General features: G+C 40.8%; 1 protein-coding gene across 2 annotated transcripts in view; it reads right to left on the bottom strand.

Moving 5' to 3' along the window:
- Positions 1-5,495: 5,495 nt before the first annotated feature.
- Positions 5,496-27,068, bottom strand: part of gpc5a (glypican 5a) — a 948,795-nt gene continuing 927,222 nt past the window's right edge. Inside the window, exon 8 of one of the 2 annotated variants that reach the window (XM_063048513.1) lies at positions 5,496-9,180. In XM_063048513.1, the coding sequence (XP_062904583.1) occupies positions 9,023-9,180 (158 nt within the window). In that variant the 3' untranslated portion in view covers positions 5,496-9,022. The remainder of the gene's footprint in view (positions 9,181-27,068) is intronic. The other variant, XM_063048514.1, reaches the window with a different exon arrangement.

The following is a 27,068-nucleotide window of genomic DNA, read 5'->3' as shown; positions in this document are numbered from 1 at the left end:
TTGGGAGATTTGGAATAAATTTGCTGTATTCTCTAAGGATTGTCCATGAGAACACCGATGAGCATTTAGTTATGTAGGCCCTAGATAGAAGTGGGACACTAAAAAATTTCTACCTGCGGTTAAAAAAGTTATCCACCTTGTTGGCCTGTTCCCCTCCCTCTAAAATTGATTCTTTTCATCTTCCAACCTCAACCCCATTCACTTCTCCTGAATATCTACCTTTCCTCTTTTAAGATGTCTACCACGCCCTGAAACTATAATCCACTTTGTCATGTTTAGCAAATATATGCAACCCATTGGCCAGCTGTAAATAAAGTGTGAGGACAAATCAGCCTCAGCCATCATCACCTTGAGATTCCTTCCTGTATCCATGCTGTATCTGTTATCAGTTCTAGTTTTATCATTTCCAACATTCATGAAAGGCTTTAAGAAAAACAGTACTTTTTTTTTGAGAGTATTTGTGATTAGTCTACAAGTATGAAACTTTTGTTAAGAAAGTTGAATATTTGTTTTAGTCATAGCATTACTGAGTCTGTCTCATGGGAAATCTAGACACCAAAGATTACAACACTCCACTAAAAGCAATTTGATGCATGCATCATCATCATGACTTTTTATATCAATGTTCCTTTTATTAGGAAAAAAAGTTCTATCGGAGATAGCTGTGTGATTTTAGCGCATTGCATATCCCAAGAGAATTATGTTTATGATTGGGTGCAATCTAGTTATACTTTGTGTTTATGTGATTCCTCTCATTGTATATATGCAACCATAAAAGAAAGATTTACTGCTGTAAATCAAAGCTGAGATCAACCTGTAGTGCATCTGTTACAGCTCAGGGAATGCTGTAGGAGCTTGCTCAATCCACAGCAGAAATGAATGTACTCTCGAGGTAATAATCCCACACGTATGTTGGCTAAATTACAAAGATGGAAAATGGGAAAAGTATTTCCTTCTCTGCTTTACGCAGAAAGAATTTGACATTTTAAGGGATTTGCTGTTTCTTTTTAATGTATTTAAAAATAGTCTGCAGTTCTCGTGGCTGCTGATGTACAGCTTATTACAAGAATTGAATTTTGTACATCTTAAAGATGTGGATATGAATATGTGATTAGCCAAATTTTCAGGCATTAGATTTCTATCATTAAAATCAAGTGGGCTGACAGCTTTGTCATTGGCAAAAAGATAGGGTAGGAATAAATGATCCAATTTCCTGAAATTCTGGCTGGATCAAAACACAGGTAGAAGTAGATAATTAAACTCTACTGTCAGTGCAGGGCCAAATGATGTGTTAAAATTAACAAATTGACATGCTCCAAGCAAGGGCTGAGGATCAGAAGATCACTTGCTAAGAAAGATGGCAATGAATTCCTGGAAAATACATAAACATCTGACATCAGGCAATGCTCCCTCTAAGGTGTGTGCATGTGCATGCACACATCTTTTGCTACTAGCACAGAATGGAATTTAAACTGCACACAAAAGGTTATCACCCTCTACCTCATTGGCATGTTAAGAATATTTCACGATCATACACAATCCCATTTGCTTTTCTGGTTTCTGATGTGGGTGGTGTTGACAACATAGAGCTTGCGATCAATTATCTGCATATTTTAGAAATGGCTTATTTTCACTACTTTTATTGAAGAAATCATTCAGTGCACACTTGCTGTTGTCACTGGGCAAAAAAATCGTACAGCATAAGATTTTTGCACACACTGGTCATTACAAAATAGAGGGATCATTGACATCATGTCACAAACACAAGAGATTCTGCAGATGCTGGAAATTGAGCGATGCACACAAAATGCTGGAGGAATTCAACATGTCGAGCAGAATCCATGGAGAGTAATTACAGTTGACATTCTGAACTGAGATGATTATGTCAATTACTTTACTCAAACTAATCCTGCAGGAGTACAATAAGATTTATAGGTTGTAAAAACAGGTAAAGTCAGAAACACCAGTGTACCATAGTTACTTAACTGCTGAGATCAAGAAACAGATTTTCTTTTTAAAAGCAATCATGTGTGGCCATAGCAGATGTGAAGATCTATCATTATTCTGGAACTCAGCTGTTTCACAGTTCACCAATCTAAGAGATGCACCAAGAACTCAAATAAGGAATTCAGAATATTTTATTTCTGTCAGGCAATCATGAGATGTGGAGCTTATGAGTAACATTCATGTTCGGGACAAGGCTGAGTGAGTCTCTGGAACTGGAGGGAAGAGTTCTGGGTGAGTCTCTGGGACCGGAGGGGAGAGTCTGGGCGAGTCTCTGGGACCGGAGGGCAGAGTCTGGGTGAGTCTCTGGGACTGCAGGGGAGAGTCTGGGCGAGTCTCTGGGACCGGAGGGGAGAGTCTACACGGGTCTCTGGGACCGAAGGGAAGAGTCTGGGCGAGTCTCTGGGACCGGAGGGGAGAGTCTGGGCGAATCTCTGGGACCGGAGGGGAGAGTCTGGGCGAGAGTCTGGGTGAGTCTCTGGGACCGGAGGGAAGAGTTCTGGGTGAGTCTCTGGGACTGGAGGGGAGAGTCTGGGCAAGTCTCTGGGACCGGAGGGGAGAGTCTGGGCGAGTCTCTGGGACCGGAGAGGAGAGTCTGCGCGAGTCTCTGGGACCAGAGGGGAGAGTCTGCGCGGGTCTCTGGGACTGGAGGGGAGAGTCTGCGTGAGTCTCTGGGACTGGAGGGGAGAGTCTGGGTGAGAGTCTGGGCGAATCTCTGGGACTGGAGGGAAGAGAACAGTGCCTGATACTTGGATTGGTGAACAAATCTGATATTTTCTATTTCTGATTGTCCTGAAATATTAATTCTGTTTCTCACTCCAAAGATGGCATTTAAAATGTTGAAGGTTACCAATATTCTTCGAATTTATTACTGACTTTAACTGGTTTGACCATAAGATTAAAAGAACTGGAGGCTGGATTAGGTTTAAGTGTGCTTCGGTATTCAACAATATGATAGATGATGTAACCTTGGTCTTAATTTTACGTTCTTGTCTGTTCTCCAACAGCCTTTCAGATCTCTAAATACCAAAATCTTGCACTGCAATTGTATTCATTCTGATAAATAAGAATATTAGTCAATCTCAGTGCTCATCTTGCTGTGCACATTCTGCATATGCAAAGCACATTCCATTAGGTCAGTAATGTCACAAAAGAAATTGAGCTATAATTCAGATATAGTTTTAGTCAGATAAATATTTCCTTTTTTACCAGCCATTCTCATCTTTACTGCTGGTCATTGTCCTAAACACAGATTATTTTGTTCAGAAACATCTGAATAAATGATCTGCACAACATCGTGGGCCATAGGACCAGCACTGTGCTGTACTGTTCTATGTTCTAAATGGCTTTAAAAGTATTCATAAGACTTGTAATCCAGTTGTGATAAACATAACATTTCTCCCAATGTATCATATGCCACGGTATGTACAGTATATTTTTTTCTTAAATAACCAGAACTAATTTCAAAGTAGAATCAGTCCTGTTTTCTCACACTGCATCAATTTTTGCAAAAGTAAATTTTATCAACAATCTTAAGAATCTTAAGTAATCCAAAGCAGTTGATTCATAAATATTGTTATCACTCAATAGTGCATTAAACCAAAAAAGATACAGTTTCCATCCTTCACCCTTGAAGAGGTTCTTGGCTAGAACATTGTAATTATTTATTCATTGTGATTTAAGGAGTTCACTGCACATATGCCACAGTTATAAATGGGTAAATGAAGCCCTCAAACACTACGGTATATTCTATCAATCTGGTTCAATATGACTAATTACATTATTGACTTTTTCCTGAATAAAATGAACTGAAATAAATTTTTGTTTGTTACAGCTGTCAAATCAATTAATCTCACAACCAGTAGGTGTCATTGAACATGTTCATTTAATATATTCACTGAACTGGGAACTACTCCATTACAAATATAATATTAGTTAATTGTAAAAGAGTGCAATCCAACTGCAGTGTGGTAGAAGATGGAGTTTCTGTACTTAAAATATTTCGTATTAACCTGGCAACATTTAATTATTAGCTGTTTTTTTGGGGTGGAAATATACCATTTTAGAATTCTCGATTCTGAAGTTATTTAAAACATGAACCTTTTCTGTACAATGAACCCAAGTACAAACGTAATAATATAATAATTATGCCTGAACGATTGGCGCTCAGTCACACTCACCTCAATTATAAGCAAATGCTTTGAGAGGCTGGTCAAGGACTGCGGCTGCAGCATGCTACCACCCACACTGGACTCCCTACAATTTGCCTACCAATGAAACTGTCAATAGCCACAGCACCACACACCATTCTTACTCACCTGGAGTAGAGGAATACATTAGAATGCTGTTCCTGGACTACAGTTCAGCATTTAACACGAAAATTCCCTCCAGCATTGACAGGAAGCTTAGAGACCTCGGCCTGCACCCCACCTTGTGCAGCTGAATCCTAGACTTCCTATCGTATTGCTGACAGGTGGTAAGGATGGGGTTCCTCACTTCTGTCACTCTGACCTTCAACACAAATGCTCCCCAGGGTTGTGTTCTGAGTCCCTTTCTCTACTCCCCTTACACCCACGACTGTACTGCCACACACAGCTCCAATCTGCTGATCAAATTCGCAGATGACATGACTTTGATCGGTCTTATTTCCAGCGGTAGTGAGGCAGCCTACAGAGGAGAGGCTGACACCCTGACACAGTGGTGCCAGGATAACAACCTCTCCCTCAGAGTCCAAAAAAACAAGAGCTGATTGTGGATTGCAGAAGGAATGGAGACAGGTTGCCCCGATCAACATCAATAGGTCTGTAGTTGAGAGGGTCAGTAGTTTCAAGTTCGTCGGTATACACATCACTGGTGATCTCACCAGGATTGCACGCACTGGCTTGTGGCGAAAAAAGAAAAACAGCATCTCATCCATCTCAGGGAACTGAAGAAGTTTGGCATGGGGCCCCCAAATGCTCAAGACCTTCTACAGGGGAACCATTGGGAGCATACTGACGGACTGTATCACCACCTGGCACGGGAACTGCACCAACCTTGATGGCTGGGCGCTGCAGAGATCAAGGTATGTGAAAGGCAAAATATTACCTTGTGGTGACCCATTTTCTAGCACCCACGAACCGGCTCACGAAACAGCGCGCGCAGGCAGAGGGCCGACCCCAAAAAGGGCGCCAGGCCATCTTCACCAGCAAGGGGAAAATCCCGCGCACGGAAAGGATCTGGGAATATGCATTCCCCACAGCAGTCCTGCCCCAGGGAGGGCGGGAACGGGAAGGCTTTAAAGCAGGCCGCGAAGTTTGAATAAATCTCTTTATCGCAACTCCAACTCACCGACTCTGTGTGGTTATTCTAGCGCTGTGTGTAGCACACCGCTACAACCTATGGATTTTTCATTCCAAAGAATTTTCTGTTGATTACAATTTAGTCAAATATTAAAGTTAGAGAACAGCAACAATAAAACTTGATTGCACACCATTAATAACAGCCTTTTATTTTTGTTAGAATTACATTTTGTGTAGCAAAATCCATTTTTATTTTATTAAGCATGATGTCAATCCTTCTGTAATGTCAAACATTAGCCATTATATATAAGGACACCATTACTCTTTATCCAGATGGGAAAGATTGTCGGGTGAATGATTAGTTTTTGTTGTATTGCAGAACATGGTCTTTATTGGGAGCTTTGCTTTTGCTTGCTTGGTGGGTGGAGAGTGTTCATACTTTTTTGCTTAAGTAAGCTAGGGAGGGTCATTGTTATGCTGCTGCTTGTGCATGGGAGGTGGTGTGAGCGGGGTTTTGGGGTTTTAATGTTTTTACTGTCACTCATTCTTTGGGGCACTCTGTTTTTGTGGATGTCTGTGAAGAGCAAGGATTTCAGGATGTATATTGGATACATTTTTCTGATATTAAATGGAACTATTGAACTATTGAAAGATTGCACAACCTGTTTATCAAATCACGTTGAGTGAAGGCAATGCTATAAATAACACATTAATTTGTAGGTAACAAGACCCATATCTTGCTGGAGAGAAGAATAAACAGTTTTGAATTGTGTAACTATTTTCATTCACTGTATTTTTCTGGATATAACACTGAGCTTTGACTGAGAGGTATTAATATTTATTCAGTTATATATTCTGTTTACTGTAAGTAGAAGGTACTCTTTTTAAACAGAATCAGTTTGAAGAGTGAATCATAAGCTTGCTGTATTAGAGACCATTTTCTGAGAGTCCCGTTGTTAATCCTTTCCTGCATTCAACTTAACTGTTGACAAGATCATTGAGTAACAAATTCTACATCTCGAGGAAGAATTGTAAAATAAACAAAAGGAAGAATTTTGAGTATCTTGTAGAGTGAAAGTCCATGTATAAAGCATTCAGATAAAATGTTTTATTTTAGTTATTTCTGGTTTAGAATTCCACTTTTTTTTTGCTTTTCTTTCATGACATGGATAAATATGGTTGTCCTTATGACAGAAAACAATGAGCATATCAAAAATGGGCTAGTGGAAAGTTAAATATGCTTAATAAAGATACATTTCACATTGTTTTGTGTTGAAGAGATTAGAGATCTTGCTCCAGCATATGTTATCCCACAGAATTTTTAAAAATGTGTTAATTGTGTGTAAACTTCAAATTATTTTATTCATATATAACATTAAAATTAAGATATACATCTAAATTGTTTTTGTATTACCCTTGAGAAGTAGTGTTTTCATGCACTTCACAACTGATTTGGATATTATTATTTTACTGTTTCACGAGCTTTACCGTGTGTTAAATGGTAGCATATTAAATGGTGATTGTGCTTCAAAAATACTAATGACTAGTCATTGATCGGCGATATTAACTGTTTCTTTCTCCACAGATGCTATTAGACATGCTGAATATACAGCATTTCTTATTTTGACTCTGCCATAGTTGGATGCATCCTCAAGGAAGATGAGGCTGAGTACAGGGCTACGGTAGGAAACTTTGTCACATGGTGTGAGTAGAATTATCTGCAGCTTAATGTGAAAAAGACGAAGGAGCTGGTGGTAGACCTGAGGAGAGCTAAGGTACCGGTGACCCCTGTTTCCATCCAGGGGGTCAGTGTGGACATGGTGGAGGATTACAAATACCTGGGGATATGAATTGACAATAAACTGGACTGGTCAAAGAACACTGAGGCTGTCTACAAGAAGGGACAGAGCCATCTCTATTTCCTGAGGAGAGTGAGGTCCTTTTACATCTGCCGGATGATGCTGAGGATGTTCTACGAGTCTGTGGTGGCCAGTGCTATCATGTTTGCTGTTGTGTGCTGGGGCAGCAGGCTGAGGGTAGCAGACACCAACAGAATCAACAATCTCATTCGTAAGGCCAGTGATGTTGTGGGGATGGAACTGGACTCTCTGACGGTGGTGTCTGAAAAGAGGATGCTGTCTAAGTTACATGCCATCTTGGTCAATGTCTCCCATCCACTACATAATGTACTGGGTGGGCACAGGAATACATTCAGCCAGAGACTCATTCCACCGAGATGCAACACAGAGTGTCGCAGGAAGTCATTCCTGCCTGTGGCCATCAAACTTTACAACTCCTCCCTTGGAGGGTCAGACACCCTGAGTCAATAGGCTGGTCCTGGACTTATTTCATAATTTACTGGCATAATTTACATATTACTATTTAACTATTTATGGTTCTATTACTATTTATTATTTATGGTGCAACTGTAACAAAAACCAATTTCCCCCGGGATCAATAAAGTATGACTATGACTATGACTGTGACTATTTTGTTTCAGATTTCCAGAATCAGTGGATGATCCTGCTTTTATAAAGTACTTTTTTGACTGTAATGTCCTTTGGGATGGACTGAGATCCCATGACTGTACACAACAACAGAAAGTTCTCTCTCTCAATATCCTTTTAACTGCTGGTTCCTTGCATGCTATAGTGCCAGAGGGTTGTAGAGCACCACTTTGATCCTCATAATTTTTTATCTCTTATACTGTCCCCTTTTAGCCTCCTTAATTGCAGGGAAAGTAGAGCTAGCCTTGCCAATCTCTCCTTGTAACTCAAGCACTCCAATCCAGGTAGCATTTTGTGAGTCGCTTTGGTACACCCCTCTAGCTTAATCAAATCTTCTCTGTAGTGCGACAACCAGACCTTCACACAATATAAAAAGTGTGGTTTATCAAACTTTTTTTGTTTTACAATCTTAACATGACATCTCAAACTCTTCCACTTGATCTTAACTTCCAAGATTACATCACTTCACACTGGGCTGAGTTAAATTCCAGCTGCCCACTTTCCCAGCTGATCATGTCTGGATGTTAGGTTGCATTGCATTAGGCACTGGTACTAAGCTCATTTCATATTGAGACAACCCGTTCCATACCTATTGAACCTGGAAGAGAATCTGAGAAGTTTCTGTTTTTCATCAAAAAAATCTGTAGCGAAGATTTGCCTCAAGAGCTGCCATTGAACAATGCAAAGGGCAGAATTGTGGAGAAAAAAGACCAGTTAAAGGAGAAAAGCAACAAATGGGAGGGGAATACTTGACGGATAGTACTGGAAATGCCAACAGGAGCAAATGGAACTAATATTGTGGACATAATTTGAAAAGTATTTAGGATCTAAATCTACGTTAGCTATACATTTACAGCCAGTAAGTAAGTGCCAGATCGTATTTTAATTATTCCCAGCAGCTGATGGCACAAGGTGACGTGGATAGCATAATGAGAACTTACGGATCATGTTTCAATTGTTTTAAGCAGAATTGAGTCTGCATTTTTTATCCAGTACGGCTAATATTATGGGAACAGGATTTGTAAGTATCGATATTTTAAAACACTGGAGTAAAATTGCATAGAGCTCACCCATCTACTTTGCAGCACATTCTGAATGACTAAAATAATCAAAGCTAATATCTATCAAAAGTAATTGCCTATCATTGACATTAAATTGTTAAATATATTTATGGCAATGTACTTCCAAAATTCAGCTATAAGGTATAGGCAGAAATGGAGTGATATAAATTTACCAAAGGAGAATCAAAACTACCGAAGTGATCAGAGGAACTGTTATAATTCCACATGGCAGCATGGCTCCTGCACCCCCAGGCTTGCTTGTCCAAGAGGTTGTATCAGCATCACTCGGACCGAATCTGTGCCTATTTTTTTGCTCAGGCAGCCCTGCTGAAGCAAATAAGAAACAGAGTGATGCACTGTTTTATCAGTTAAGCTAAAAAAAATGTTAAGATGTTTATCAGTCTAAATTTCAGCATGGACTAGATGGGCCAAAAGGCTCATTTCTGTGTTGTGCTTTTCTATGACTCTAAATATGTAGAGTTTCACGGATTGCAACACTTTGTCCCTCTAAAGTCAGATCAATAGTACACAAATTGAAATCTGCTTCCAATCGAGAACCCAGTCATGGACAGATGTTGAGCTTTATAAAAGAATGAAAAAACAATATCCAGGCAATGACCTTTTGTGAAATATCGTCAACTAACATAAAATTTAATATGCTGCTGGACTAGAAGATGTGAAATTATCCCTCATAATAAATAACAGCAAAGTCAACATTCTGATTAAATTACATCAATATTGACATAATAATTATATCATGGCAGCTGAAGGCAATGTTTCCTATAAGTCAATACAAGTATTTAATTAAATTAGTCATTTGCACTGATAGCACAGCCATAACTAATACTATCCATTGTCTTTCTTCAGCAGGAGATGATCACTGCAATGATACAGAAAGATCTTATCAAGGGAATGTAATAATTTTGTAACTGAAATTTAGTTGTTATAATACAAATGTCCATATATCTAATATACATGCATAGATCAAAAAGGACAGATGCTGGAAACACTCTACAAATCAGAATGCCTGTATGGAAAGAGAACATTAACTTGGTTTCTCATTTTCACACTTCTGATTAAACCTGACCCACGAATGGTGTTTCTCTTCCCACAACCTGCTAAATGTTTCCTGAATTTTCAGATTTTATTACAAGATGTTTCTGCCCTGTCATCCATTAATATTTGTTAAATACTAAGGATTCTTTCCATTTTTGTACATTTCTGCAAATGCACAACCTGTAAACTCAGGTAGAATTCAGAAAAATAAAGAAAGAATACATCCTAATAAGTAAATACTTTTCAAAAAGTACTGGCTGTCGCAGCTATACGTTTCAGATGAGTTTCCCTCCCATCATTAAAAATTGTTGGAATGTGCTTTTGACATTTTGCTTTAAGTAGTTAGAACTGTACCATACTGATTCGATAAATAAAGAATTCTCTGCACAGTATCTGAATCAAAAGCTGATTTTTTTTTAACTTTGGGCTGCTTGGTAGTATAATGGTTAGTGCAGTGTTATTATAGCACCATTGAGCTGGGTTCAGTTCTGTTGCTGTCTGTAAGGAGTTCGCACGTTCTCCCCGTGACCACGTGGGTGCCCTCTGGGTGCCTCAGCTTCCTCCCATACTCCAGCGGCCTTGGGGTTAGTAGATTACCTGGCTACATGGGTGAACTGGGGGTAGGGACTCAAAATGGCCTGTTACCATGCTCTATCTCTAAATAAATCAATAAAATTAGTCTACCCTGCAGATTTTCCTTATTATTTCATGTAGAACTTCTGTCAGCTGGATGTCCTTGGTGGATATTGGCTTCAGCTCCTTTTCTTGCTCAGAGTAATTAATCAGCTTGGAAATGGGCACCAGAAGCCAGAGGACAGAGGCTCAACAGAGATCACAACGTCAACTTTATTCCCATTTTTCTGGTAAGCTGACAATTGTGATCAGATGTTCAGAAGCTTTGCACAGGCCCCTGAGTCCAAATTTCTGCAAGCTATCTCAAACAAAACTGTTGGATAAGAAAAAGAAAACTGAGGACAAGCCTAGCCTGTGGCTTGCCCATTGTTGGCAAACTTCAAAAGGAGATACTGTAAATGAGTATTCCCTTTCTCAGTAATGTGCAAGGAGCCTGTACTATTTGTCTCCAGTAACCACTACGAACTTCTAAATATGTCTGATCCATGCACTTAGTTCATTCCTTTTTGATTTTTATTTGGAGATAAACAGGCCTTTCCAGCCTGAGGAAGGAGAAGCGGGTGAAGGTGAGGCTGAGTCAAGGGTCAAAGCGTGTGCGTGTGTGTGTGTGTGTGTGTGTGTGTGTGTGGCGAAACTGAGACAAGCAGAGCAGAGGGGAAGCAGATTCAAGGCCCATTCATCTAAACTGAAAGTGAGGTTTGATCAATCTAAGTGCCACTCCGATTTGGAAAAGTTGGTTATGGGCTCAGGGTGTTTCACTGAGACAGGGCCCAGTGTGCGAGGAGCAACACGACGTTTGGTTCATTTAAACACTGGGCCAGATGGATTGAAAAGGCAGGATGTCAAGACAAGAGACTAGGGTTGGACCAGTTCTGCTCACTGCTGCGGGACATTTTGTCGCCTCTGTGCTGAACTGAGGCTGAAGCTGTGGCCTGCTCTGCCTGCTCTAGGCTCTGTGTCTGAGAGCTCCACAATGTTTACTCAACTCTGCGCTGAACTGAGGCTGAAGCTGTGGCCTGTACTGGCTACTCTGACCAATCAAGAATCTATCAACCTCTGCCTTAAATATACATAAAGGCTTGGCCTCCACAACTGCTGGTGGCAAAAAATTCCACAGATTCACCACCCTCTGGCTAAAGTAATTCCTTCTCATGTCTATTCTAAAAGGACACACCTCTATTCTGAGGCTGTGTCATCCGGTCCTAGACTCTCCCACCATTGGAAACATCCTCTCCAAATCCACTCTTGTCAAGGCCTTTCACCATTCAGTAGGTTTCAATGATGTCACCATTCATTCTCCTGAATTCTAGTGAATACAGGCCGAGAGCCGTCAAACACTCTTCATATGACAAGCCATTCAATCCTGGAATCATTTTCATGAATCTTCTTTGAACCCTCTCCAGTTTCAGCACATCCTTTCTAAGACAAGGGGTCCAAAACAGGTCACAATACTCCAAGTGAGACCTCATCAGTGCTTTATAAAGTCTCAACAGTACATCCTCTTGTTCTGAATGCTAATTGCCTACTTTTATTGTTTGCATGGTTTGTTTCTTTTCTTGATGCACACTGGTATTTGATGGTCTGTTTTTATGGAACCTTTTTGGTTTCTATGTTTTGTGGTTGCCTGTAAGGTCACAAATATACATACATAATGTATACATACTTTGATAATAAATGTACTTTGAAGTATCTAATCAGCCAATCATGTAGAAGCAACTCAATGCATAAAAGCATGCATACATGGTCAAAACGTTCAGTTGTTGTTCAGACCAAACATCAGAATGGGGAAGAAATGTGATTTAGCACACTTTGATCATGGAATGATTGTTCATGCCCGACAATCAATGCTTGAGTATCTCAGAAACTGCTGATCCTCTGAGATTTTCACACTTAAGTCTCTAGAGTTTGCGGAGAGTGGTGTGAAAATATAAAAGAAAAGAAATCCAGTGAACAGCAGTGTGGATGAAAATGTCTTGTTAATGAGAGGGGTCAGAGGAGAATGGCCAGGCTGATTCAAACTGACAGGAAAGCGTCAGTAACTTAAGTAAGCACCCTTTACAACAATGGTGTGCAGGAAAGCATATCTACACGCACAACTCTTCGAACCTTGTAGTGGTTAGGCTGATGATGATGATGACGTTGACTCAGGCCTGACAGGCCAGCGTCGTGCATTTTCATGCCTTATGAGGTACAGATCGGAAGGCTGTGTGGGGCGCCACTCCTCACACAGACATTTCACAGTATTTTTCTTTATTTCATGAGGTGAGTTGTGAGGTTTACAGTCAACCCAGCACGGATGGAAAGCGTACTCGGGAGCGGCCCGACTGGATTCGAACCCGGGAATCTCGGTTCCGGAGTCTGGCGCTGATGTCACTGTGCTACCAGTTGGCCAAAGGCTACGGCAGCAGAAAAGCACAAATATACACTCAGTAGCCAATTTATTGGGTATAGGAGGTATCTAATAAACTGACCAACTGAGTGTATTTCCTTTCACTAAAAGTTATATCCCGTAACATGCGTAAGATGCTTTGATGCTGCTTTCAAAGAGATTGTGTTTGTTTGTTCCTAATACAACAACTTGTGGCTGTATGCAAAAAATTTGCTTGTATTCGGAATAATCAATGACACATGAAAATAGACAAATGTGGATAATATCAACGCCACAGTGGGGAAGAGTGAAGTGATGATTATAATGCTCCAAAAGTTTCCACTTGCCCTCAACTTCCATGTTAATTCTTCAGACTGTCTTCCTGTGGAGGTGCAGTTCTTCTTTTGTGGTGAATATGTCCAAAATTACAAATTACAGTCCTTCCTGGTGAGACAACACTTCACCTGCAAATCTGTTGGGGTCATCCATTGTATCCGGTGCTCCCGATGTGGCCTCCCTTACACTGGTGAAACCCATCATAAACTGGGGGAACTGCCTCCTGGAGCACCTCCACTGTATCCAGCATAAGCACAACTTCCTGGTGGCTAAAAATTTTAATTTCAACTCCCATTCCCATTCCGACATGTTGGTCCATGGCATCCTTATATTCTGTCTGAGAAACATCCAACCTGATGGCTTGAATATTGATTTCTCCTTCTGGTAAAAAAAAATCCTTTCTCTCCCCGCTTCTTCTATTCTCCACTTTAGCCTCTTAACTCTTCTCACCTGCCTACCAGCTCCCCCTGGTGCCCCTCCTTCTTTCCTTTCTCCTATGGTCCACTCTCCTCCCCATCAGGTTCCTTTTTCTCCAGAGCTTTACCTTTCCCACCCACCTGGCTTCACCTGCCACCTTCTAGCCCTCATCCTTCCCCAGCCTTCACCTTTTATTCTGGCATCTTCCTCCTTCCTGCTAAGTCGTGAAGAAGGGTCTCAGCGCGGAACATCGACTGTTTATTCATTTCCATAGATGCTGCCTGACCTGAGCTCCTCCAGCATCTTGTGTGTGTTGCTTAGAAATTTCAAATGGAGCTCCACCTGAGCAATTGCTCACGCAGTGTGATCATTTATCAGCAACAATTTTCAAATTTATTTGTCATAACCAAGATCTTTTAATGACTAAAATGACCGCATTGATGGCCACATATTCCTGCATTGTTCAGAAGTATTTGCAGCAATCCAATAACCCTCTGTGGATGTTTTTTACCCCTTGGTAGAACAAGTCCTCCTTGTCTTTTCAGCTGTTGTGACCAGCATCCCCTTACAGATCTGGTACTTATAACGATGTGGAGAAGGGGACATCATCATTACCTCCCTGTTCTGCTTCAGTGTCATGCACTTTCCAAATCAAACTTTGAACAAAACTGTTACCATTCTCAAAATATCCCTTTTGGGCGATAATCCATAAAAATCAATTTTTAAAAACTGCAAGTGCTGGAAATCTGAAACAAAAACAGAAGATGCTGGAAAAACATAGCAAGTCACGCAGCATTGGTGGAACACATAATGAGATAGCTTGAGATCGCCAGCATTTCCAACTCTGTATTTATGTGCTACCGCAAAGCAGTCTTTGCCTTACGCTTGTTCATCATACAAATGTACTCAACAGTAAAAATTATAGCATACCATTATTATAGTGAAAACATAATGTGTGTAGGATAACAAAAGCAGCACGACGGTATTGGGAAAGGAGAATACCTGAATCAGCTGTTGAACGACAACAAACAAGGGCAGGCTTCCGTCTCCATCAACAATGCCGTGGCTTGATTAAAAGATTACAGTACACTGGATTTGTATTTTACCTTTCTTTAGGTTTTATATAAGGTATAAAAGCAATCAGCATTGTAGAGTTGTCTGGTGTTAGCTTTCAATCAGTGACGGATCTTTACCAATGAATTTCTGTGCTACTTTGTCAGCAGATGCTTTACCTTCCATTTTCAGTTTGTTGTGATAGACCTTTGCTTGTTTCATGACTGTGTACCGTTAAGTGGCTTATGTTCACTCCGACGCTGATGAATCCACTCTCGCAATACCCAATCAAGACCTTCATTTTTCACTTTGTACAGTGTTTTTCTATTTTTCATTAATTTCTGTCCATTACCTATGTGAGGTCACTTCTCAGGACTGTCTACGGTATACAGAGACCTGCACATCCCCTGGGAACCTTCCCAGTGTTTTGTGGAATTTTCCATTTGTGACTTCAGGACAGCGCTCAAAAAAAAAAGTTGGATTTGGGAGGTTTTTCGATATTGGAATTATGGATAAGGGGTACTCAGTCTGTACCTCTATTATCTTGGACACAACTACAACAATGACTGTCTTTTATTCTTGTGCATTACTACATTTGTCTTCTCTCTGTCCCCAACGAAGACAATAACAATTAATTAGTCATTAACAATTAATAATTGGGGGAAAACTTCATTGACTACCTTCGCTCCATCCGCAAAAAGTGGCATTTCCCAGTGGCCAAACACTTTAATTCTGATTTCCATTCTCATTCTGACATATCAGTTCATGGCCTCCTCTTGTGCCAAGATGAGGTCACCCTTAGAGTGGAGGAGCAACACCTTAGATTCTGTCTGGGTAGCCTCCAACCTGATGGCATGAATATCAATTTCTCCTTCCAGTAAAAAAAATTCTCTCTCCTTTCCCTCTTCTTCACTTCCCCACTTTGACCTCTTACCTCTTCTCATTTGCTTATCACCGCCCCTTTGTGCCCCTCCTTCTTCCCTTTCTCCTATGGTCCACTCTCCTCTCCTATCAGATTCTTTTCTCTCCAGCTCTTTATTCTCGCTATCTACTTGGCTTCACCTCCAAGCTAGTCAAGTCAAGTCAAGTCAAGTCACTTTTTATTGTCATTTCGACCATAACTGCTGGTACAGTACACAGTAAAAATGAGACAGCATTTTTCAGAACCATGGTGCTACATGAACAATATGAAAACTACACTGAACTACGTAAAAAACAACACAAATCTACAGTAGACTACAGACCTACCCAGGACTGTATAAAGTGCACAAAACAGTGCAGGCATTACAATAAATAATAAACAACACATTAGGCACAGTAGAGGGCAATAGGTTAGTGTCAGTCCCGGCTCTGGATGTTGAGGAGTCTGATGACTTGGGGGAAGAAACTGTTGCATAGTCTGGCCGTGACAGCCCAAATGCTTTGGTGCCTTTTGCCAGATGGCAGGAAGGAGAAGAGTTTATATGAGGGATGCATGGGGTCCTTCATAATGTTGTTTGCTTTACGGATGCAGCGTGTGGTGTAAATATCTCCAATAGTGGGAAGAGAGACCCCGATCATCTCCTCAGCTGACCTCACTATCCGCTGCAGGGTCTTGCGATCCGAGATGGTGCAATTTCCGAACCAGGCAGTGATGCAGCTGCTCAGGATGCTCTCAATACAACCTCTGTAGAATGTGGTGAGGATGGAAGGGTGGGAGATGGACTTTTCTCAGCCTTCTCAGCAAATAGAGATGCTGCTGGGCTTTCTTTGCTATGGAGCTGGTTTTGAGGGACCAGGTGAGATTCTTCGCTGGGTGAACACCAAGAAATTTGGTTCTTTCCCTCCCCCACACCTTTTAATTCTGGCATCTTCCCCTTTCCTTTCCAGTCCCGAAGAAGGGTCTCGCCTGGATATGTTGATTGTTCATTCATTTCCATGGATGCTGCCTGACCTGCTGCGTTCCTTCAGCATTTTGAGTGTGTGTTGCTTTGGATTTCCAGCATCTACAGGCTTTTTCATGTTTAAGAAGTGTTTTCCCTTTGAACAAACTTCTATTGATGTGTAATGTAGAGTAAATTGCAGAGCAGACTCAATGGGCCAAATGGCATAATTCTGCTCTTATATCTTATGGTAAATTGACTGGCTGCAACACAGCCTGACACGGAAACATCAATGACCTTGAACAGAAAATTCTTCAGAGAGTAGTGGATTTGGCCCAGTCCATCGTGGGTAAAGCCCTCCCAACCACTGAGCACATCAAAATGAAATGCTGTCGCAGGAAAGCAGCATCCATCATCAGAGACCCACACCACCAAGGCCGTGCCCTCTTCTTGCTGCTGCCATTAGGGAGAAGGTACAGGAGCCTCAGGACTCACACCACCAAGCTGAGGAGCAGTTGTTGCCCCTCAACAATCAGGTTCTTGAACCAAAGGGGATAACTTCACTCAACTTTATTTGCCACACCATTGAAATGTTCCTACGACCTATGGACTCACTTTCAAGGATTCTTCACCTCATGTCCTTGATATTTATTACTTATATATTTATATTATTGTGTTTTTTATTTTGAATGTGCATAGTTTCTTGTCTTCTGCACTCTGGTTGAAAGCTCTAGTTTGGCATTTGTTAATCGATTTTGTTATAGTCACTATTTTATAGATTTGTTGAGTCTACCCCCAAGAAAACAAATTTCAGGATTGTATATGGTGACATATATTTACTTCGCTAATAAAAGTTACTTTGTACTTCTGGTTGTTCATAAGCAGGTGAATGGCTAAATCCATCTGCATGTCTTGAATTCTGCAACATTTTCTGCACAACTGCTCTCTGAACCTTCACAGCTGTACTTAGAGAATCCCGTGTTCTATTGTTTTTGCAGCAGATTGCTGCTCTACTGTCCTCTCAAGGAGCAATATCCTAAACTTAATAACGACTGAAATGTCTGTAGGCTTTCTGCTCTTTGTTTCTTCAAGTAACAGATTATACTTCACAAAGGCAAGAACTCTCAGCTAAACAGCTGGGAAAGCAATGATAAAGATAATACTATGTGATAAAGGAACTCTTGGACTTCTAAATGCTTCTTTTTCCTCACTGAGGGGGAAGGACTATCTTCCACTCCACCTCACCAGAACCCCACTGGGTGAGCAGAGTCAGTTTGTCAAGCTGCCCACATCCAGTAAATGTAATTATAGGTCACTGGGGACCATGAGTGCCACAAAGGTTAAAATTGGTATTATACCAGCTCAATGCAGCCAAATCCATTAATTACATTGTGAACTACACTCAGAGGCCACTTTATTAGGTACACCTACATATCTGCTCGTTAATGCAGATATCAAATCAGCCAATCGTCTGGCAGCATGTAATGCATAAATGTATACAGACATGCTCAAGAAGTTCAGTTGTTGTTCAGACCAAACATCAGAATGGGGAAGAAATGTGATCTAAGGGACTTTGACTGTGGAATGCTTGTTGGTGCGATACAGGGTGGTTTGTGTATCTCAGAAGCCACTGATTTCCTGGGGATTTTCATGCACAACAGTCTCTAGAGTTTACAGAAAATGGTGCAAAAAGCATAAAACATCCAGTCCACGGCAGCACTGTCAGCAAAAAAAAAGCTTGTTAATGAGAGATGTCAGAGGAGAATAGTCAGACTGGTTCAAGCTGACAGGAACTCAAATAACCATGCACAACAACAGCGGGGTGTATGGGGTGTCAGGGAGGGGTAGCACCTCTGGTGGGGGAACATGTTGCATTCTTTTCAGGGCGGTTAGTCCACCTTTGGTCCCCACCTGGCACTCAGCTCTCACCTGTGGCTCCCCGTAGCTGTTTGCATGCGACAGCGGCCACAGCCCAGGCAACGGCTTCGACAAGCCGGCTAAACCAGGTGAGGGTAGCCGACGGGTCTCAAACCCTCGGTGTGATAGGGAGTTGTCTATCCCAGCATGTGAAGACAGACTCCGGCGGATTGAGTGGACGAGACCAATGGAAGGTCCAACGGTCAAGAAGGCAGTCTCTGCAAGCGTCATGGAACGTGTAGAGCAGGACAAGACACAGAAGACATCCTGGTCATCCACTGCGCATAGTCCCATCTCCAGCTGTCTAGACTCTGTCTTGCCACTGGACCCAGATGGGAATTGGGAAGAGAGAGTGAGGCTGACGCTGCGCAACTCTCCCTCACTTAAATCCAAATCACGCGCTAGTCTCGACACCATCATAATGGTGTCGAGGTCCTCATCGACGTCAACGATGGACGAACAACCAACAACAACAGTGGCTTGAAGAAGAGTGTCTCTGAATGCACAACATGTCAAAACTTTTAGTGGACGGGCTACAGCAGCAGAAGACCATGAACATACAAGCAGTGTATAGGAGGTACCAAATAAAGTGGCCACAGAGTGCGAGTGAAACTTCCTATCCTATTTAAAGCCAGGCAGAACAGATAATTACACAACAAACATAACAAAACCTGACTGACTGTTTACTTGGTTCATAGCATCATAAAAAAGTAAAGTACAGTACCAAAAGAGACCCTAACAGTTCATCTAATCTATGCTGCTAATGATGCCTGTCTATACTGATTCCATTTGCCTACATTATGTCCAGCTCTCTTTACTCTGGTCTTCTTCATTTCTGGGACTGTGCTGTGCACAAAATGGCTGTTCCCTTTCCCCACTTATCAAATGTCACTGCAATATATTGTAATGTTTCTAACAGAAACAATGAAGTCCTATGCTATTTATCTGTTTTCATTTTCTTAAAATGATAAGAAATCATCTAGCAAGGAATGAAAATAATGAGTGAAACAATAATCCCACCTTGACAGGAGAGGCTTGGCTGGTGCGGTAAGAAATCTAAAATCAAGTAATGTGACCTAATTCTGTCATATACATGTTTGCCATCATTTTTAAGGGGGCAGTTAATATGACATGTCTATGTCCTAATTTTGAGAGGTGGACACCTCATTAAAATATTTAAATTATGTGCACATACTGCATTTGAGACCCTGATTTAAATTTAATACTGTCTGGTTTGGATTCTAGAGTTCTGAAGACCTGCTGCTAAATGGGAATGTGAGCAACTAGATGAAGCTGGTACGTGTTTTTGTAGCACTATTTGTGAGCTAGTAGAAGTAAGGATAGCTTCCCGATCATATGTACCTCCCTGTACAAACAGCCGACAAATCCTCTTCCCCAACTTAAACCAGAGCCCAAGTCTTTTGTTATAGATTCCCTCTGATCTACTTGCCTTTTGATTGTTTGTCTTGTTTCATATTTCTGCTCATTCAGGATACAGAGGCATTCAAGATGAGGTAGTAAATTGGATTCAACATTGGCTTCATGGGAGAAGCCAGAGAGTGGTAGTAGATGGTTATCTCTCCGACTGGAGGCCTCAAACTGGTGGTGTGCCTCAGGTCTGTTACTGCTTGTCCTTTACGGCAACGATCTGAATGATAACGTAGTAAATTGTATCAGCAAACTGTAGCTGATACCAAGATTGGGGGTGAAGCTGACAGCAAGAAATGCTTTGAAATCTTACAGCAGAATCTGAACCAGCTGGAAAAATGGTCTGAAAAATGGCAAGTGTATTTTAATGCAGACAAGTGTGAGGTGTTACACTTTGGGAGGACACACCAGGGTAGAACTTACACAGTGAATGGTAAGGCACTGAAGAGGGCAAAGATCTGGGAATACAGATCCATAATTCCTTGCAAATGGCAACACAGGTAGATCTGGTCATAGAGAGAGCTGTTTGCTCATTGGTCTTCATAAGTCAAAGTATTGGTTACAGCAGTTAGGATGTTATGTTGAAGTTGTATAAAATTCTGTTGAAGTCTAATTTGAAGCATTGTGTGCAGTTCTGGTCATCTACTTACTAGAAGGATATCAATAAGACTGAAAGAGTACGGAGAAAATTTACCCCAACGTTGCTGGGTCTTGAAGTCCTGAGTTATAGGGAGAGGGTGAATATATAAGGACTTTATTCCCTGGAGTGTAGGAGAATTAGGGGAGATTTGATAGAGGTGTCCAAAATTATGAGGAGTATTGATAGGGTAAATGCAAACAGGCCTTTTCCACTAAGGCTTGGTAAGACCAGAACTAGAATTTAGGAGTTAAGGTTGAAAGGTGAAGGTAAGGTTAAGGTTTTAAGGGGAACACGAGGGAGAACTTCTTGATCAGAGGGCAGTGAGAGTGTGGCATGAGCTGTCAGCAGAAATGTTGAATGCAGTTTTGATTTCAACATTTAAGAGAAGTTTGGATAGGTACATGGATGGGAGGGATATGGAGGGCTATGGGGTCCAGGACTAGGCAGAATAATAACTTGGCATGGACTAGATGGCTAAAAGGCCTATGTTTGTGCTGGGTTCTCTACAAAACTATGACTTAGATAGTCTATGCTCCTTAGTCACATATAGTTACACATAACCCCTGACTGTTGACCATCTTCCACTGAAGCCTCAAGATCTATCCCATCCATTCTTCTTCCAGGTCCTTCTGGCCCGGATCTTTTATATAACATCCTAAATGATATTGACAGCATGTTTCTTCCTTTTTGCTGAATTGCATTCTCTCTTCATTCATTAACCTTTCTCTTGGCTAGTGGTCTGAACAACCAGCTCCTACTGCCCTGAGTTCTCTCTCTTCCATCCTCTGTTGATCATTAACAAGGTGCTGCTGCAGTTTTATTCCTCTCCATAGACGGTCTCTAGCCTATTGCGTTCCTCCAACATTTTGTGTGTGTTCTCATCTCTTTATCATATCTTTAAGATTTCCAGATCATTTTCACCCTGCCCACGGCACCATACTCCTGTCTGCCACCTCACCCTCATCACACCACCCTACCACCCCTACTATACCTGTCGTATTTGCAATCTTTTCTGAATGCTGGGGGCCATCTCAGTACCATAATCCAGGGCTGGCTTCAGAGAACAGTGATACTGAAAATTTCTTGATTGGTAGGAAGTGAAGTTGTTTTAAACAAACGAATAAATGAAAACATTTATGTTCCATCGATGAAGGGAATGCAGTTGCATTCAATATTCCTTAACTTGCTTTCATTAACCATATCAACATTTCATTGTGTTGTTCTGTCCTTCTAAATAATTTTCCTCATGTGGAGAAATTTGCTTTAAAGAAAATGACAGACAGTGTTATTGGTTATAGTGCAATGTCATGCAAGCTTTAGTCTGCTTCGGATAATCCAATATAATTAGCAAAGAAGCAGGGGAATTTCAGTCAGTGGCAACACTGCTTGACAGAAAAAGTCAAGAGAACATTAAAGAAATAACCAAAAATGAAGCTGCCAGTTTTGTGACAGAAGTGACAACATACAATTGACATGGAATATTGACCAAAGGGAAACGTTGGAAGATTTCCATGAAATTAAACTTCCTTCACTTCAGAATCACAATCATAGAAGGCCAAACATATTTAATAATAAAAGAATGGTAAGCTCAGCTCAAGTCAGACAGAATTGTGTGGAGAGAAGTATTTTTTGTGAATTCAAAGATACTTCTTCAGAATCTTTGAGGTTGATTGATTTTCAGCCAGTTTTACAATGCCATCATGGAATGATTGATTGAACACCAGAAACTCAGTCCATTTACTCCATGATTATGTTATAATCTATTCAAAAATCAATTCATCACAATTAATGATAATTTGACATCTGCCCTTTCCCATAGCTTTGCAGGTTCTCCACATGCAACATTAATCCAATTCCATTTTGAAGGTTATTGTTGAACTGCATTCTTCTCTTTTTAGGCAGTGTATTCCAGAAAGAAATTACAAAATGTTGCAGTCTTAAGATGGATGCAAATTTATCCAGACAGCCTAATTTGGGAAGAGTTCAACCACAATCACTTTTAATTGATGCAATGAAATACCTTAGTGAGGTGAGGAAAGGCCCCTCAATGTGATTGGTTTTGTTCTTCCTCTTTTTTCAAATGGTCATAACCGAATGGCATGAAGTGATTGACAAGTAGGTTCTAAGGAAGCTTTGGAACATACCCTGCTTCATCAGAGACATGAGGGAAAATATGGCAATACCTTATGAAAGCTAGGTGCCTGATAGATCTAGGTAAGAAGCTGTAAGGATCCTTGGGCAGGCATGATAGTGTAGTGGTTAGTGCAATGCTTTACAGTATCAGCTGCAAGACCTGCATTCGATTTTCGCCTTTGTCTGTAAGGAGTTTGTACGTTCTTCCCATGACCATGTGGGTTTCCTCAGGGTGTTACAGTTTCCTCTCACATTCCAGGGATGGGGTTAGTGAGTTGTAAGCATGCTATGTTTGCACTAGAAGTGTGGTGAGACTTGTGGGCAGCCCAGCTCAATCCTCACTGATTTAGTTTGATGCATTTTACTGTACGTTTTGATGTACATCAGACAAATAAAGCTAAGAGGGGAGGAGAAGATGGCGGCGCGACGCAACGCGCACGGCCACTCTGAAATGATATCGGTATTTGTTAAGTAGGTACCACGAACAATCCTGATTTGATGGAGACAGGCGTGAGAAGCACAGAGGAACATCTGGAGAAATTTCTGAAATGCCTGCTTCACTGCCACTGCTACTGTGCAATCGAGAATCTCTGGAAGGGAAGGCCCCAAATCCTTGGCTTTGCCTATTGCTTGTTGCCGGGGCCGGGGTCGACGTGCTCGGCAGAGATGGTGCTCGGTGCTCGGTGTCGGAGGCTCGAAGTTTTCAGACGGACTCAAGAGTCAACTGTGGTTGGGTGCTGAATTGGCAAGTTTGCGGTGCTGGAGGTTCATGGCAGGGAGAGTTTTTCTTCCTTCTACCGACTGCGTGAGATGATGGGACTTTCGAGAGACTTTGAGACTTTTTTTTACCATGCCCATGGTCTGTTCTTTATCAAATTACGGTATTGCTTTGCACTGTTGTAACTATATGTTATAATTATGTGGTTTTTGTCAGTTTTTTTAGCCTTGGTTTGTCTTGTGTTTCTGTGATATCATTCTGGAGGAACATTGTATCATTTCTTAATGCATGCATTTCTAAATGAGAATAAAAGAGGACTGCATGTCCTCATAATCTAATCTAATCTAATCTTTCATGCAGCTTCTCACCCAGATAATAATATCATCCATGATATTCCAGATACAAATGAATACTGCACTAATCACAGTCCCAAAACTTGGGAGTTTCACATATCATCATTGTTCTCATTTGGAAGGAGGGGGATATTCCAAAGGAACTTTGACCAACTGCAAGAATGGAGACAGATCTCACTCCTCCTCTCCCCGATAACCTCCTCTTGAAATTGCAATGTGGATTGTTTCTACCTAAACACATGACGGGCATTATCTTCATAACAATAGTACCACAGCTTGAGCACTATTGGTTCTCATCATTATCATCATTATGTGCTGTGTCATATGATGTGGGCAATCATATTCTTCCATCTGTCACAAGCCAGCAGGGAAGACCCCTTCACACTATTGTTCTTATTCTTTTCTCTATCCATGAACATGATATCTCTTGTCAAATTTTCTGCTGAAGTGGTTTGCCATTGCCTTCTTCTGGGCTGTGTCTTTGCAAGATGGGTGGCCCCAGCCATTATCAGTACTCTTGAACGATTGTCTGTCTGGTATCAGTGATCGCATAACCAGGACTTGTGATATGCACCAGCTGTTCATATGACTATCCACCACCTGCTCCCATGGCTTCACGTCACCCTTATTGGAGGTGGTGGGCTAAGCAGATGCTAAACTTTGCTCAAGGGTGACCTGTAGGCTAGTGGAGAGAAGGAGCACCTTACACCTCCTTTGATAGAGATGTATCTCCACCCCACCACTCAATTATTGGTTTTGATCACTGCATTATGGAAAAGATGCAGTTGGAATGAAGAAGGTTCAGAGGATTTGCAAGAATATAGCAGGGAATGTTACATTTTATAGATCCATTGAGAGATACAGCATTTAAAAACATATCAAGCACCAATTTTTACAGTAATTTTACCTAATCTTATTTATTTCACTACATTGGCATCAACTCCCCACCCACAACCGTTCCACCAAAAAACTGTACCACTCCACTGCGTTCCAAGACAATTTAGAGTGGCCCAATTAACCTGCCAACCTTCATATTTTTAGGGTGTAGGAACAAACCCATGTGGTCACAGGGAGACTGTGCAAACTCCATACCAATACTGTATCACCAAGGATCAGAATTATGATCCTGATTACTGGAGCAGAGAGGCAGCAGCTCTAATAGCCACTGTGCTGCCCTATAAGGAAAGACTGGGAGAGTACGGAATTTCCTTTGAGCCAGATGAGGCTAAAGGCAAACTTAATCAATGTGTTCAAGATTATAAAGGGTCAACATAGAATAAATAGAAAGGACATATTTCTGTTAGCAGAGGGGTCAAAACCATGGTACAGAGACCTACAATCATTAATAAAAAGATTAGAAAAGAGATGGTGAAATCGTTTTTCATGCTGATGTTGATAGGGATCTGGAAACGAATGACTGCAAAGTTGGAGGTTGGGGGTGGGTGGCAATGGAGAGAATGGTGCAGAAACCCTCATCATAATTAAATTGACCTTTCTGTGCACAAGAAGGTCTGTGACCTGTGGGGACTACAGGCCAAGTACTGGAATGTGAAATGAGGCCGGTTTGCTTGTTTTCAAACAGCATGAATTCAGTGGGCTGAATGTTTCAAGTTTTAAATTTATTTTCAGTCATTCTTTGAAGACTCTGTCAATACATAGTTCAGCTTTCATCATTTAATTTCACTCCACATGTGCCACCACATGAACGATAATTATTGAAAGAAAATCACTGGCTGAAGTATTTAATTTTTCTTTCCATATGTACAGAAGGGGTTAGATATAAATACAATGTAAATATGCAAAATATTTTTGTAACCCTGGCTAATTGGACTTAGCTTGAAGTTAACAGTAATTACAAAAGGTGAATGTAAGATTCTGTTGATTATGATGGAACTAATGATGTTTGTTATTCAGGATTTCCATCCTCCAGATCCAGTTAAGAATGCTGGCTGGTAAGTAAAGTTCAATCAGACTATCAGCGTGCAAGACTCCCAAACCCACTTGACAATCATCACCAAAAACTTGCATCTTGTACAGCATTTTCAACATTTTCACTTCTTTGCTTTATACAAAAATATTACCTATCAAAATTTGATACCAAGTCACTTAAGGATATTGTCTCAATACTTACAGTCTTGTCAACAGCTGCTCAGCAAACATAGAAACCAGCTTTAAAGTTGTTAACTTGCTTTAAAAAAATGAAGCAATTCTACAATGGAGCTATATAGCTTTTGGGGAGTGAGAGGGAAGGTGGAAATAGGTGGAAATGTTCAAAGAATTCTGACTGTCAATCTGTCAGATAGAATGTTTTAATTTTTTTTTGTTATTTTGTGATTTGAAAAGCTCTAGAGGAAATAAACAGACTGGTCAAATAAGGTGCTGGCAGAACAACCAGACAATCTGCTCAGCCTGAAGTCTCTGCAAGAACTGACACCGTAATCATTCATAGAGAACAATAACACCAGTGAATTGCCAGTTACTTATAACAATTTCATTCAACGTCAACCAAGTGGTGTACTAAATGTGTAATAGTCCAAAGGCAAAACTGAGAATGTGCAGTCCACTTGATCCACTTAAAACAACTTTACCAAACTCTGGTATAAATATAAGATCTGGATTAGAACCAAGAGTAAACACATAATCTGTCAGAGCACCATAGAACTCACAGAAGGACTTAATATTACAGGTACAATTGTAGTAGAGAATTATTATTGTATTATTACAGTAAACTGCTTCTTTGTAAAGTTAAATTGTTTAAAATTATTGCATATTTTAAAATTCTAACCTGTTAAGATCTGTTTAAATTTGCCAGTCGAAATTTCTTCTCTTGAATATCATGGACCACACACACATCAAATGAAGAAATTCTCAGAAGAGCCCAAGCAGTTCGATCACTCATACCAACAATAAGAGAAAGACAACTCAGATTCCTAGGACACATCATGCGGAAAGATGAACTAGAAAAACTCATACTCTCTGGAAAGATTGAGAGGAGCAAACATAGAGGAAGACCTCGGTTTATGTACATCAAAAGCATAGCCAGGTGGCTACACATCGAGGAAATGGAAGTCATCCAGAAAACGAAGGATAGATCTATATGGAAAACCATGGTCACCATAATCCGCATCGGATACGGTACCCAGACAGACAGACAGAAGAAACGTGCATACTATCATTTGTGATAGCAACTATCGACTATAAATTATTAATAATAAAGAACAGAATTTAAGCACATTGTGAGTTTTCTGAATATAAACAATTATGGAATGTTCTCTCAAATGTAATCCTGGTCTGTCATCTG

Source organism: Mobula hypostoma, chromosome 5 (assembly GCF_963921235.1).
Source record: "Mobula hypostoma chromosome 5, sMobHyp1.1, whole genome shotgun sequence".
Taxonomy (NCBI): domain Eukaryota; kingdom Metazoa; phylum Chordata; class Chondrichthyes; order Myliobatiformes; family Myliobatidae; genus Mobula; species Mobula hypostoma.
Note: the sequence above shows the minus strand (reverse complement) of the source record. Positions and strands in the feature narration are given on the sequence as shown.